This window comes from Centruroides sculpturatus, unplaced genomic scaffold (genome assembly GCF_000671375.1).
Source record: "Centruroides sculpturatus isolate CEXI.00-Female unplaced genomic scaffold, Cexi_2.0 scaffold642, whole genome shotgun sequence".
NCBI classification, from domain to species: Eukaryota; Metazoa; Arthropoda; class Arachnida; order Scorpiones; family Buthidae; genus Centruroides; species Centruroides sculpturatus.
In genome coordinates, this window is record NW_019384818.1 from 397,944 (window position 1) to 411,694 (window position 13,751).

At 28.8% G+C, this 13,751-nt stretch overlaps 1 protein-coding gene across 1 annotated transcript; it reads left to right on the top strand.

Annotated features, from left to right (window-relative positions):
• The first annotated feature begins 449 nt into the window (after window positions 1–449).
• LOC111629892 (NADH dehydrogenase [ubiquinone] 1 alpha subcomplex subunit 8-like) lies at window positions 450–11,898 on the top strand. The gene is made up of 3 exons (XM_023373821.1): window positions 450–643; window positions 8,107–8,282; window positions 11,536–11,898. The coding sequence occupies exons 1-3, from the start codon at window positions 515–517 to the stop codon at window positions 11,753–11,755; spliced, it is 525 nt and encodes a 174-aa protein (XP_023229589.1). The 5' UTR covers window positions 450–514; the 3' UTR covers window positions 11,756–11,898.
• The last annotated feature ends 1,853 nt before the right edge of the window (window positions 11,899–13,751 follow it).

Consider the following 13,751-nt stretch of genomic DNA (forward strand, 5'->3'; position numbering starts at 1 on the left):
GGAGTTTTCCTGGCTTTCTCCACGTTTGTAACGCCTAAATAGGGGCCAGTTTCCTTTAAAAAGACCTCCTGGAAAGCATCCTTCCTAGGCAGATCGCTCAAGTGTTGCGTTGCCATAACTAAACAAACAATTCCTGTTATTCAAAGAAGTATTTTTCATACTTTTATCCAAGTTAATGGCAAACGAAAAAAACTGAGAACGTTAATTTTAATAAAGCAAACTTTTTATTAATTTTATTTATTATTAATACTATCATATTATAAAATCAATTTCCATGAACGCTTGCCGATTTGGTACGGGGGTTTTTAGGAATAATGTTTTAGACGCTTTACATAAAAAAATTTTAGAAAATTTTAAAAATAAATTTAAAGTTTAGAAGTTAATTAATATTAAATCGTGTATTGTTACAATTAATAAATAAATTTTAAAAATTATTTATACATAACTAAGTATTCAGAGGTCGCTGCTGTGCCTCCCGGACGCCATTCTGAAATGGTAAATAGAGAGAGTTAAAATGCCGTTCGAGGAAGATTTTTATTTACCCGAGGAAAGTGAGCTAACAGTTCAAGAAGTTAATATATCCACTCCCTCTTTAAAAGCAGGTGCTTATCATTATGGCTCGTATTGTGATAGGAAGAACAGAGTAAGGAGATTATTTTCAATTTAGCTGTCCATTTAATGTTTAAAGTGACAAAACTATATAAATTTATCGATGTTTTGAATTGTTTGCCGTAGTTGTATTAAATGTGTGTTTATAAAATGTAATGATATTCGTAATAAATATTTAGAGAGGGAAATCAATTTAAAATAATATGTAAATTTGTTTATAATATATATTATATATTGTTACCTTCAAGTCATTCATACCTTTAAGTACTTCCATGGTGGAGGTACTTAAAGGTATGAATGACTTGAAGGTTGGGGCATCCACCTAATGAAAATCCAATCCAGGCAGTCTTTCCACTACCACTAAAAGCATGTCCTTCTGTTATGATTTGTAACAAGTTCCAATCTCCTTCCAGTCAATATATGCCTGCTGTCAGATTCCAGGGGGAAATCTTTGAACAGAACATGAGCCCATTGTTATAGAGTCCAGCCTATGTGATCCCGACACAACTTCGGTGTGTGGATGTTTAAAAGCACAAATACTGCAGGTCGATGGTCTTGTGAAGGACTGCAGTCTTGTGAAGCCTTCTGGTAACAGTTGGGACAGATACCTGCCTTCCTGTGAATGAAACGAGGATAGGAAGCAGAGATGATGCATGTGCCCTACTGTTTCTTTTGGCTAGGAGCCGTATATAATGATTATCTTGTTGTGTTTTCACCCACGGATGACAGAAACAGGTCTTCTCGCAATGGTTCCTATTGTTTGGAATTGTGTCCAAAGCCTAGAGATAACAGAATGATGAATGTTAAAGAATCTCTCCACTTCATTACTTGATTGACCAGTCTACAATCTTCCGACATCTCTCCATCTTTCTGAATCCTGTAAATGTCTTCTTTGAGACATGATTATGTACTGTTTGCACCGTAACAATTCTGTTTTCTGTTCTTTATTGTCTAAGTACCTTTTCTTCAAAAATAGCACTTTCTGGGAAGATGCTGATATTTTTCCCATTGTTCATTTGCATATTTACATAAATTTTGTATAATTTTAAGTGCTAAATGTTAGTTCTCATACAAATTATACATATATACTAATTTTCATTAAACTTTCATGCTATTAAGGCTTTTATTTAGCTTTTTGTAATCTGTACTTAACCTTTGATGAGCTGTATGTATGTGTGAAGCCCTTGGGAATGTATAGTGCTAACCCCTCAGAATCATGTCGCTGAGGTACTGAGTTTGAATGTTCAAAAAAGTCCTAAAATCATACAAATAGTTGTGTGTTAATATTTTTGCTCTCTGAACATTGCCTGTAAAATGTGATTGCCATCTCATTGTTTTCGGATTTTTCAGTTTTGGATTTTTTTCAAACATTCAAATTCAATTATCTCAGAAACATGATTCTGAGGGTTAGCACTATACATCTCTGAGGTCTTCATATATATATAGACATACTGTGTACAAAGTACACTTCTATGGAATGGTGTACAAAGTGTGTTTTTATTTATTTTTGTGAAACATAATAATAAAATTATTCCAATATTAATTTTTATATAACTTATTGCATATATATCTATATAGGTACAATTACACTTCTGAATGAGATGATTGGGACCTTATCATAGCTGTACACCATAGGAGCAAAAAGGTCAAAGGAACCATATTTCTATATGTAACCCTTTACAAGGGGATGTTGGGATCACCCCATGCAGGTGCTGAGGTGCGAGCAACAGCAAACATCAAAGTGCCACGACTAGATGCGGAGCATGGAGAATAGGCAGTATACTGGTTCATGTTAAAAACTGACCTTTGTAGGCAAATACCTTGTGAAGCGGTTGCATGTACAGTACATTTATGGTTCCATTGATGATTTGCTCATACAAGGGGTCTATAACTCTGGGAGTGGCAAATCCTTCCTTCAGAGTTTAAATCTTACCCAATATATATGCATGCAATATTACATAGGCAATATATATTTATTATATAATGTAGACATTTTTTAATTTTAAAGTTAATCCAATAATATGCTTTTTTAATATTAATCTATGAACAACTGTGAGATTGAACACAAATTCTAATACATAGATAGGAAACATTTCAAAACTTTTAATGAAAGTATCACTAAAATTGCTGGCAGAATATGGCATTCTCTAAGTATAACTGAACACATTATAAGAATGAAAAAATTATTCTGAATCCTTTTAAAAAGATTCAGAATAATTAGACAATTATAAGTGCTTGAAACATCAAATAGGACTTGGCTCCCTAGATTCCTGGAGGCCCTGTTTTTATATTAAATGCAAAATGAACATATACAGGGTGTCTCAGTTAAACATTTCAGAACTTCTAAGAAGGGTAGGGTGCATCCCAACAACTCTGAATCATATAGCAATGTGGGGTCGGAAATGCTTTCCTGATGCGGTAGATGGCGTTGCAGGAAAGTTTAGTGTGTTTTTGCAGGGAATTGTCATTTCGCAAAGGACGCGGAGTTAGCCGATATGCATTTGGTGTACAGGCCTGCAGATTGTAGTGGGCCAGCTACACAGCACTTGTGTGCGGAACGATATTCGATGAGGCATATTCCCAGCCATAATATCTTTGCAAGTCTGCACCAGAGGTTAGCTGTTTCTGTGTACATCACCACTTCAGGAAAGCATTTCCAACCCTGCATTGCTATATGATTCCGAGTCATCGGGATACACCCTATCCCTTTTAGAAGTTCTGAAATGTTTAACTGAGACACCCTGTATATAGTAACAATGAAGAAATAGAATGAATAAATTATAAATAATTAAAACACATTAAACATCTCTCACAACTGCCAAGTTCACTTTGCAATAAATATATTTTTCCCAGGATTATTTACATGAATAAATAGTAACAACTACACAAAAAATATTTTGAGTCAATTTATTTATTTTTTTTTTTGTACCCAACCAGAGACAGATGATATACAACACAAAGACAAAACATAAATCATCTTTAAAATGACTGAGATAATATTTATGCAAAAATTGTTTTATTCCTGAATTTCCACCAGGGGACTCTACAGTGGTTTCACCTTTAAATACAACTGAGATCTGACTGATAGTGAAAAAGTTTTTAGTGCTGAGTTTTTATTTGGTGTTGAGTGTGTTCCTGTACATGTTCTTTAAAATGAGATAATAATGAAAAACACGTACAGGAACACACTAGAGTTTGTTGACTGCTTTGCCTTTGATCTGTTAAGTTATGCAGAACCCAATAACTAATAATTTTTTTCATAATCGACACTGTGCAGGATAGCTGTGGATCCTATGTCAAGGATAGCCTATAACATTTGATTGGTATATTGATTATCATTAGTTACAATTTTCCTTATGGCAGGCACATGTTCTGGTACTACTACTGATGCAAGCCTGCCTGTGTGGTAGAGCTGTGATCCCTGTGGAATTCTGCAAACAGTCTGAAGACTGTGCTTCATTGCCAAAAGCTGATTACCTCCAATCACATTGTTCTTGAGTTAATCTGTGTTTAAAATCATAAAAAAAATCACTACTTGATAGCAATTTCATATTAACTCCATATTGTTGCATTTTACACCTTTTTCACCAATTACATAAGAAGTGTTGCAGTCAGTTATTGCTAATTTAAATGTATTGATCATTGGGATTTGCACATTTAATAATTATTTTGAGAAAAGCAAACAGCTTTCTTTAAACTCAAATATTTCACTGTGACTCTTGTATATTAAATATATTAATTAAAATAAAACAAAATAAAATGTAAATAAAACTTTTATGGGTATTATCATTTGAAATGTGAGTATTAATATCCAGATATGTAAAATTAGGCTAAATATAGTAATGGTTATATTAAGATTTCCAATCTTTAAATTTTTAGACACAAAATTTAATATTAAAACCTTCTGGATAACAATCTCATTGTATTCTGGGATGAATTGGAGAAAATTGAGGGCTTAAACATAGGGATAAACTTTGAACAAGAGAAGCAATTTGGATTTATAGAAGTTTAAAATCCAGAGTTAACAAGTGTGTGACTGATATCCTAGAAATGATTATTATTGCCTTACTGTCCTTATTTAATTTCTAGTTTCTTATTTTATATTTTGTATGTTGTTATAATTTCTTATTATATATTTTGTCAATGTGGACATTAATCATTAACAGGACAATTATACTGGTATTAAGCATTTACACAAGAATTGAGGAAAAGTTCTTAAAGAAAACAGATAGGTAGCTTAATAAAGAAAGTCTGTTTTCTTTTAAGAACTTTTTTCTCAATTCTTGTTTAAATGCTTAACACCAGTATAGTTGTCCTGTTAATGATTAATATCCTGGAAATGGCTCATAATCCTGCTAGCTACATGCCATTAGATTGATATAATTTTTGTTTAATAATTTTTTAATGTAAAGTTTTCAAAATCTATAATATTGGAGTCAAGACAAACTGGAAGATCAAATTATAAATACAACACACCTTCCTTTCCAGCAGAAAATAATCTGCTTATAACCTGAAGGCCTATCAAGAAAGCCAAAAACATTTACAAAATAGATTACTTTTTGCTGGAATGGAAGGTGTTGATTTGTGTTTTTCTGCACTAATGTATATTTAGTTTATTTATGTAATGTTATGATTTTTGTGTCAGTTTTTGAGTTATTTTACCTTATGAAATAGTGATGTCATGATTCTCATAACAATATTTCTCAAAATTCTTCAGTTTACATTTATTAATTGTGAATTTTCTGAAAGAAAAGGTCAACCCAGAGCAGGATTTAAATTCTACAACTTTTGCCAACTATCTAGAACATTACCAGTTACATTACATAGATTTCCATATAATCTTTGCATCCAGACCAATTAATTTGAGGTATAACTATATCAGTCATTCACACTGCACTGATTAGACCATCCATGGTTCTCAGCTGATTTACGCATGGTATATAAAAATGTTTGCTTTTATATACATATAATTGATATAAGCTATAGCAGGAAATTTGTACCCAGTGCAGTGAATGACCTGTTTGATTATATATCTCAACTTAATTAGTTTGACAGCAAAGATCAGATACAGAATGGCCTGGATAGTATAACTGGTAATGCTTCACACAAAATTGCTTTATATTAATTATTAAGTTGTGATAATTATTTGCCACAGTGTAGCTGAAAATAATCCAGTATTTAATCAGAAATTGTATTTTTATCAAGTTATTAATGTTTTTCAAATATTTCACCTCTATTCTCAGGCTTGACTAACTTTCAAACTACAATAAAATGTTTACCTTAGAACTGATAGAAATTAGAACATATTTTAATTTCTATTAGTTCTATCAATAGAATAGAGTTAGACAACTAGAGTTTTAAAAAATAATCTTTTAAATTAATTTTAAAATAAATTCTCATATCATAATCTAGGAAACATCGATTTTAACATACACAACTAAAACCCCCTAATCCATTTAAATTAAGCTACAAACTTCAAACTGGTTTATTGCAGACTGCATATACACACAACCAACAAATCAACAACATACAAACAAAATTAGTATAATACACATTTCCAAGACTTCCAGATTGTAAAATCCATTAGTAGCAAATTGTAGAATGAAAGTAACAAGTTGGGTTTTTAGATATTTATATTTGAACAAAAGTGACTTTTAAAATATTGAAAAAGTGTTTATTTTGAATAACATTGTAACTTTACTAATATGTTAGTTTGTTGTTCTGTTAACAGTAGTATACTAGTATAATCTTTTACAGGGTTTGCAACTCTTTGCACACATCCCAACAACTTTTTTTTATCACACAATCCAGAGCTCAACTTAAAAAATAAATATCCAACATTTTTGCTGAATTGCATATTTTAACTTAGTACAATACAATTTTATTGAGTAGAATTATATAAAATAAAAATGCAAAAAGAAACAAACACTATCAACTGATTTATTAAATTAATAATATGAAATAAAAAATGAAACATCCTATTTGCAGACTTCTGTTTCTGCAGTATACTGGCTTAGAGTTTCCAAGTTAACAGAAAATCCATTAAATCTAGCTTACCTATATCATCACCTAGCTGTTAGACCAAATAATAATATGTTCCAAAAATTTCAGTTGTCATGTGAGAAAATTTTGCTTAATAGATATGGCAATTTTGACATGCATACTTCAAAATGTTGCTCATCCTAATCTACCATTAGATTACCTATCATTATGATTTACAGTCTAAATTGATGGATCTATTGTATTTTCATGTCTTAATAATCACTAATTGATAACACTATTATGGCTAGCTCCAGCTTTTCTATTAAAAGGGCTGTAAAAGTTGGCAGCATTAATGCAACCTTACTCCATATTACTTCAGTATTTTTTTTCAATGCTTTTTCTGACAGTACAGTTATTCTATTATTGTTAAATCTTATTTATATCTCTTAATTCATATAACTAATAATCTATACTTGTAACATAGTAACTTCTCTATTACAATTCAATAATGTATAATAAATATTGAATTATAAAGATGCAAAAGTTGGCAATATGGTTTAAAAATTTTAATTGTTTTATCTGATCTATTGTAAAAGTTATTTTTCTAAAAAATTTATTAAAATTTTTCATTTAAAAATATAATAGTTGATCAAGAATATTTAAAAGTGGAAGTTCTAATTTCTTTTAAGTATAATTTTATAAAAATGTTTTTTTAATTTGACTTTTCATTATAATTTGTTGTCATAATGTTTCAAGGATGTTATCATAAGTTTAAAATTTAATGATTAAAGCACCTAATTAAATTATCAATATCTTGTATACTTATTAATAGATCATCATATTAAAAATGAATTTGAAAGAACAGTGAGTAAATCAGGTGGTTTTCTGACTGACTGCATTAACATAGTTATCAAATTATGAATTTTATGAAATGTTTTATTATTTTTAAGGAAGAAAAGTCTTCAAAGTTTTGTTATTACAGTTATAAACTCTTGACTGGATATTAAGATTTTTTTTTCAGTGAGTTGTAATACTTTTTTTTTACATAAACAGCACAAGATTTTAAATATTTTGCTTTTTTAATTTTATAAATGTATGCAAAGTTTGTTTAAGATGGACTTAATAAATACAATTCATTTTTTAAATAAATTAAAAGTCATATAAAAGAAAACTTTTCGTTTTGTTTTCATAAGAACTTAAGTAGAGAATGGTGTAGTTACTATTTTATTGATGGTTTGTAATGGAAATAGTTGATCAATTAGATTTTTGCATTGGATGTATTTAATTAATTAACTACTTTATTTATTAATTTGTTAAACATAAAATATTATGTTTACTGATTTAGTTTAACAATATATATTTTAATTGGTTAGTTTCTAGTACTACATGCATATAATATAACTATTTAAACATTAAAAACATTTTATTATTAAACTTCTATATGAAGATGATCAAAAAGAACTAATGATAATTTTTACTTGCAAATTTAATTATTATTTAACATTTTAAATACAGGAATTTATGCTATGCCGAGCAGAAGAGAAAGACCCAAGAAAATGTTTGAATGAAGGTCGTATAGTGACAGCGTGTGCTTTAGAATTTTTTCAAAAAGTAAAAGAAAACTGTCGGGATTCTTTTGAAAAATATGCCCATTGTTTAGAATGGAATAGTGCTGATATGAATTTTGAACCGTAAGTTGTTTTTTTTTTTTTTTTTTAATACTTAAGATAATTGGTATTTTTATAGATATTTAGAATTGCATAAAAATGTTTTAGTATCTTATTCAATATCTTCTGGTTGAAAATAGATGATAAAGTCAAATATTTATGCCATTATCATCATTAAAATATCGTTAAAAATTCTTATTAAACTTTCATATTGAAGTCATTTTTAGCTATATTCAGTTAAATGTGTTTTCAGAATGTTAGCTTTGTCTCATTTTAAGATAATGTATGAACTGAACAGTAATATGAAAAACTAAAGTACATAAATTTTAAAAATTTTAATCATCTGAAATGTTTTTCTTCTTTCGATCATAAACTGTCAGCTGTTTTCCAAAATTCTTACTTTAGTACTTCTGCTTTTTGAATTTGAGTTATTAAATTTTTTAAAATTAAAAACAAAAATGTTAAAATTGCAGATATCCAATAGTTTAATATTTAAATCATTTTTAAAAGTTGAAATAAGAAAATTGAAAATTTTATTACTTGACAATTCATGTATTTTTTAATTTTATTTTTAGTTTGCTTTTGTTGTTTAGATCTGTTTCCATTCTTTAATATGTTGCTGCTTTTCGTTTGCTTTTGGCACTAGTGCTTTAAATAATTTCATGACGAGAGTTTGTTTTATAAATTTTATGGAAATTATTAAAGCATCTCAGTTGGAAGAAATTATAAGTGCATTCATATTACATAAAATTCATGCCTAATTTTGGTTTCTAAATGCTACATTTTAGCACACTTTATATTAATAAAAATCATCACACTTTCTGCTTAAGGATTTGATTACTTTGACAAATTGTATAAACTTTCATTTTTTTTTTAAATAAATGTATGTTGTGTATTTTTATTCAAAGTTCAATAACAAATATGCTGAAACAAATTAAAATAAACTTTTAAAATGATAACTAGTAGTATGCTTTTCAGAAATATTTTGAAAATTTTCCTTAAATGCCTACATTAGATATTTTTTTCATACTTTTATCAAATTTATTTATTTTAGTCCATGCATCAAAGTAATTTTTAAAAACTTACGTATGAACACACCATATATTTTGTTTTAAATCTCCTGCCTAGAATAACATATAATTAAGTTTTACTATTTTCCTCATTTGAAAGATTTTCTGAACAACTAGTATGGCTCCATTTTTGAATTTAAACCTTTTTTTTTAATCTAAAATCTTTGGAAAAATTCAGTATATTTTTTTTAAGTTATTATATAGCAGTTTTTATTTTATAGCAAGTTAATATCTTAAAACAAGTACACATTATAGAGATTAGTTGCAAAAAATTAGAATAATAATCCTTTTGTAACATTAATTTCACATACAAGTGATAATAGAAGCTGCAAGACAAGTCTTCAGCTAAGATATGAATACTTATCTGGCAGCTTATCATGCTGTACTGAAATGAATGATTAAAATTATTAACAACTATTGTATTTACTTGCATATTTAATTTTGTGGGTTATGTTTTACTTTTTTTTATCCTATGGGCACTAAGAGTGCTGTTTTTTTCAAGCCCATTGTGAGTTCAGCCAGGTGTTGAGGGACAGGGTCCAATATATTCAGGACAGGTCAACCTGAAAAAGTTATGGGATTTTTTCCAATCACTTGGATTTTTGATTCCTCATTCTTTAGATCAATAGACTGATGCCTTGACCATCTCAGCCATCTAGTCAGGTTAATTCTGTAATTTGGATTATTTGTTTTCTCAGGCTAATATGAAATAGTGATCATAAAAGTTTGGAAGCTCTGTAACAGATCACGATGTTCTGTTATGTATTACAGTATTCAACTTCATTCCTAATCCTACATTTTATTAAAATCATTTAAAATGAATTCACTCATTGTTCAATGTATACTATGTGATCATCAATTTTCATACTTAGAGCAGAAATGGGATATTTTTGCTTCAATAATATTTAAAAATTTTCATTGGATGAAGTTTATAAATTTTGGTAAAATGTTTGAATAATCAAACTATAAAGTAATGAAATTACAAGTTTATTTTCACTGTCTCATCTTTTCCTCTTAGGAATATTTTTATATTTGTTTGTTAATTTGTTATGTAAATTAGCCTATAGATGTGAAACTAAAACAACAGATTTTGAAATAAAATTTCTGAAGTGTGTTCATTATGTTTACTCATAACTCCTTGGTATAACGTTTATTAAAATAGAACTATTCTAAAATATTTTTAGAATCTGTGTTTTAATTTGAATATTTATAACATAAATTATGAAAAATGTAGAGATTTAAATTAAATTTCCCAAACATAAAATGAACTTCATGGCATTAAGCACAAAATAAATTTTATAGTGTAATAACTTTAATTATGTTACACTATAATGTTTATTTTGTGTTTGGAAGTACTAAAATAGAGACAAAGATGGATTATATTGGATTAGGTTGGATTAAGCAATTTTTCCAATAAATTACTTTTAATTGTCTAATGTAGATTTAGACAATTTACAATTTACTGTAAAGATTATTTAATTCTAAAAATATTTCTCCATTTTATTGCATTTTATGTTGATAATTATTGGATAAATCCAAAATAAATTATTGTTAAAACAGAAAGTTATTATACATAATTAATGATTTTATTTTTTAAAACATTATTATGAGACAAAGGCACATTAAATTGTGTGATTATATTTATTTTTCCACTGGTAAATAGTAAAAAAATTACAAAAAGTCAATTTAAAAGCACTGATTTGTTGTTTAATAATTCAGTGCATTTAAATTGACTTTTTGTAATAATTATTTTACTTTGAGAAGGTTTTTTTATAATCAGAATACTTATCAATACCGCAAAAGTTGAAAAAAAATAAATAAAAAAACCAACGAAACATTATTGGAGTCAAAATGGAAAAAACAAGCAAATGTTGTTTAGTGCTTTCAATTCTCTTAAGTTTATCTTCAGGGAATAAAATAAAAACATAATATATATAAAAATTTAACTTCACTTGAACAAAACATTCTCAATTACTTTTTTATATTTTGTATGTTCTTGATTTTTATCCCCTGAAGATGGACTTTAGTGGTTTGAAAGTATTGGAAGACTAATTTTTTATTTTTATTTTAACTCCTACAAATGTATTTTTTATTTTATTTATAATTTACATGAATATACTTTTATAGCTAATTTGTTATAATACATAAACAAAAATGGTTCCATAATTAAATATTATTTAATCATTTTTATGAAAATTTTTTTTCAGTTGTAAAAAAACTCAAGCAAGATTTGATATGTGCATGCTTGAAAAATTAGACTTACCAAGACCAGAACTGGGATATCTTTCCAGAACCTATGCACACGAAACCAACCGACCAAAACCACCTCCGAAGAATCTGAGAGAATATAATGATCCTACCCCCGGTTTACCTGATGATTATCCTAAACAAGAGCCTAAATATGGTAGCCGACTCTTTTTCACTTAACGAACCAATAATGTTAGGATCTTAATAAGGATATCTTAGCATAGATATCATTTGTTATTAGTCTATAAAATATTAATGTTAAATATAGTGATTGTAGTTTCACATATATTTCACAAAGAAATAAAAATTATATGTAAATTATAGTTTGTTTTTTTTTTTCTTGATTATACTGATATATCTATCAACTTCCAAAAAATAATGGAATTATAATGGTTATAATTTTTTACAGAAAGTTATAACATAACTTACTTCCCATTTGACATTATTTTATACTATAAAATTTAATATAGCGTAAATGTATTAAAAAATAAAAATTTTCTATTTTTAATTGAAAACCTCAAAAAGATCTTTGTAATAATATGGAAAACTGACACTGTCTCCAGCAAAGTAATTAAATTCTACCATGAAATTGCTTATGATAAGTTGATCTACTTATTCGAATGCATTCTATGAATACATTATATTGCAATTGTATTAAAAATAAACGCTAGTAACAAGAGGAACAATGTAATGATGTGTACTAATCTTAAATATAGATTAGGTTTATTGGATTTGGGTAACAAACTGCATTTTTAATGAGAATGAAAGAATTATTAGAAGTGAAACACAGACCTGCCATTCATTAGTATGATCAGAGAGAATTTTCTTAGCACTCAGAACCAGTATGGTGGAGTCTGTAAACAAATAGTCTGACCCCAACTTCTCTCTTTCCCTTTTTTAAAATGCCATATTATCTTTCATTTTGTAAGAAAGACAACTGGATATATTTATCTATAAAAAGTCATACTAAAATGTATGGAGAAAATTTAAAACGTGGATATAACGAATTTACCTTAGAAAAGCTTTCGAGTACATAAAGAAACATACTACATCTTAACTGCAAAAACAATTCTACCTTTATTAGTTAATTATCAAAAATTGATTTAATTTTAATCATCTTTAATACATTTAATCATCATGGTTTTACTTTTTTTTTCATTGTTTTTCTATTGACTGTTTTAAAAGATCAAATTATGGTATGAAAGCAATAATAAATAGTCATAACTTGCAACCAATAGAAAGGCAGTGAAAAAATTAGTAAAAAAACAGTTGTTTTGGATATTAAACTGTTGCGCCAAGTAAAAATTATGGCATTTGAAATGAGTGTCAATTTTTTTTAGAGTTCTCTTTGGTAAAGACAAGCTTGGCGTTTCGTTAAGCTTTTTATTGTTGTCTCTGCACTTCGGGTTTTTTCTTTAGTAACATGGTGAAAGTGAAAGCTTCTCTGTATCTTCCGTCTCCTCAAGTCGATTCCTTGAGTAAGCTGGCCCGAGATGATCGAATTGCAGGTTCCTTGGAAATAGTGATACATCTCTACACAACTCAATTCGGTATATATAGTTTATTTACAGGAAATGTACACATCTTATCACGTAACTACAATGTACTGAATGGCACAAGTAAGATCAAGGATAGTCTGGAAAAATTGGAAATCGGGTGTCTCCTTGATAGTTTCTGAGACTCCGTCTGCACTTTTCATCTGATTACAAATCTCAACTGTACCTGAGCGTTCTTTCTGGAAGAGTATAACGGTTTAGTTTGTTTATTTACGGCAACACGACACGTACGCGATCTGCGAGGAGGGATTCCACCCGGGAGAACGTTGTATGGGAAACTGGTCCTTATTTAGGTATTACTAACTTGAAGAAAACCCACGTGGTTAGCCCGTTAGCCAGACGCGAACCCATCACCAACTACCAGTGTTCGGTGGTCCACTCGGCCATTGGTAGGCCCGGAGGAGTAAAACCTCTCTCCCTGTACTCAGAGGGCTTGCTGAGTACCTAAGAACCAAGTGCTATCATCTCCGAGCCTTATCATCCACACTTTTCTCTCCGATCCTCTCTTCAATTTAAATGTTTTATGGGAGCCAACAATCAGAAAGCTGTGGTCGCCAGAAGAAGCTTTTTCCACATACCTGTGATCTAAATGTGGATGGTCATCCCACTTTATTTATTTA

Excerpts from the sequence above, each read along its gene's own strand:
- LOC111629892 (XM_023373821.1), top strand. The coding sequence starts at position 515 with ATGCCGTTCGAGGAAGATTTTTATTTACCCGAGGAAAGTGAGCTAACA. Across the intron at positions 644-8,106 it reads ATTGTGATAGGAAGAACAGA|GAATTTATGCTATGCCGAGC; the intron begins GTAAGGAGATTA and ends TTTTAAATACAG. Across the intron at positions 8,283-11,535 it reads GCTGATATGAATTTTGAACC|TTGTAAAAAAACTCAAGCAA; the intron begins GTAAGTTGTTTT and ends ATTTTTTTTCAG.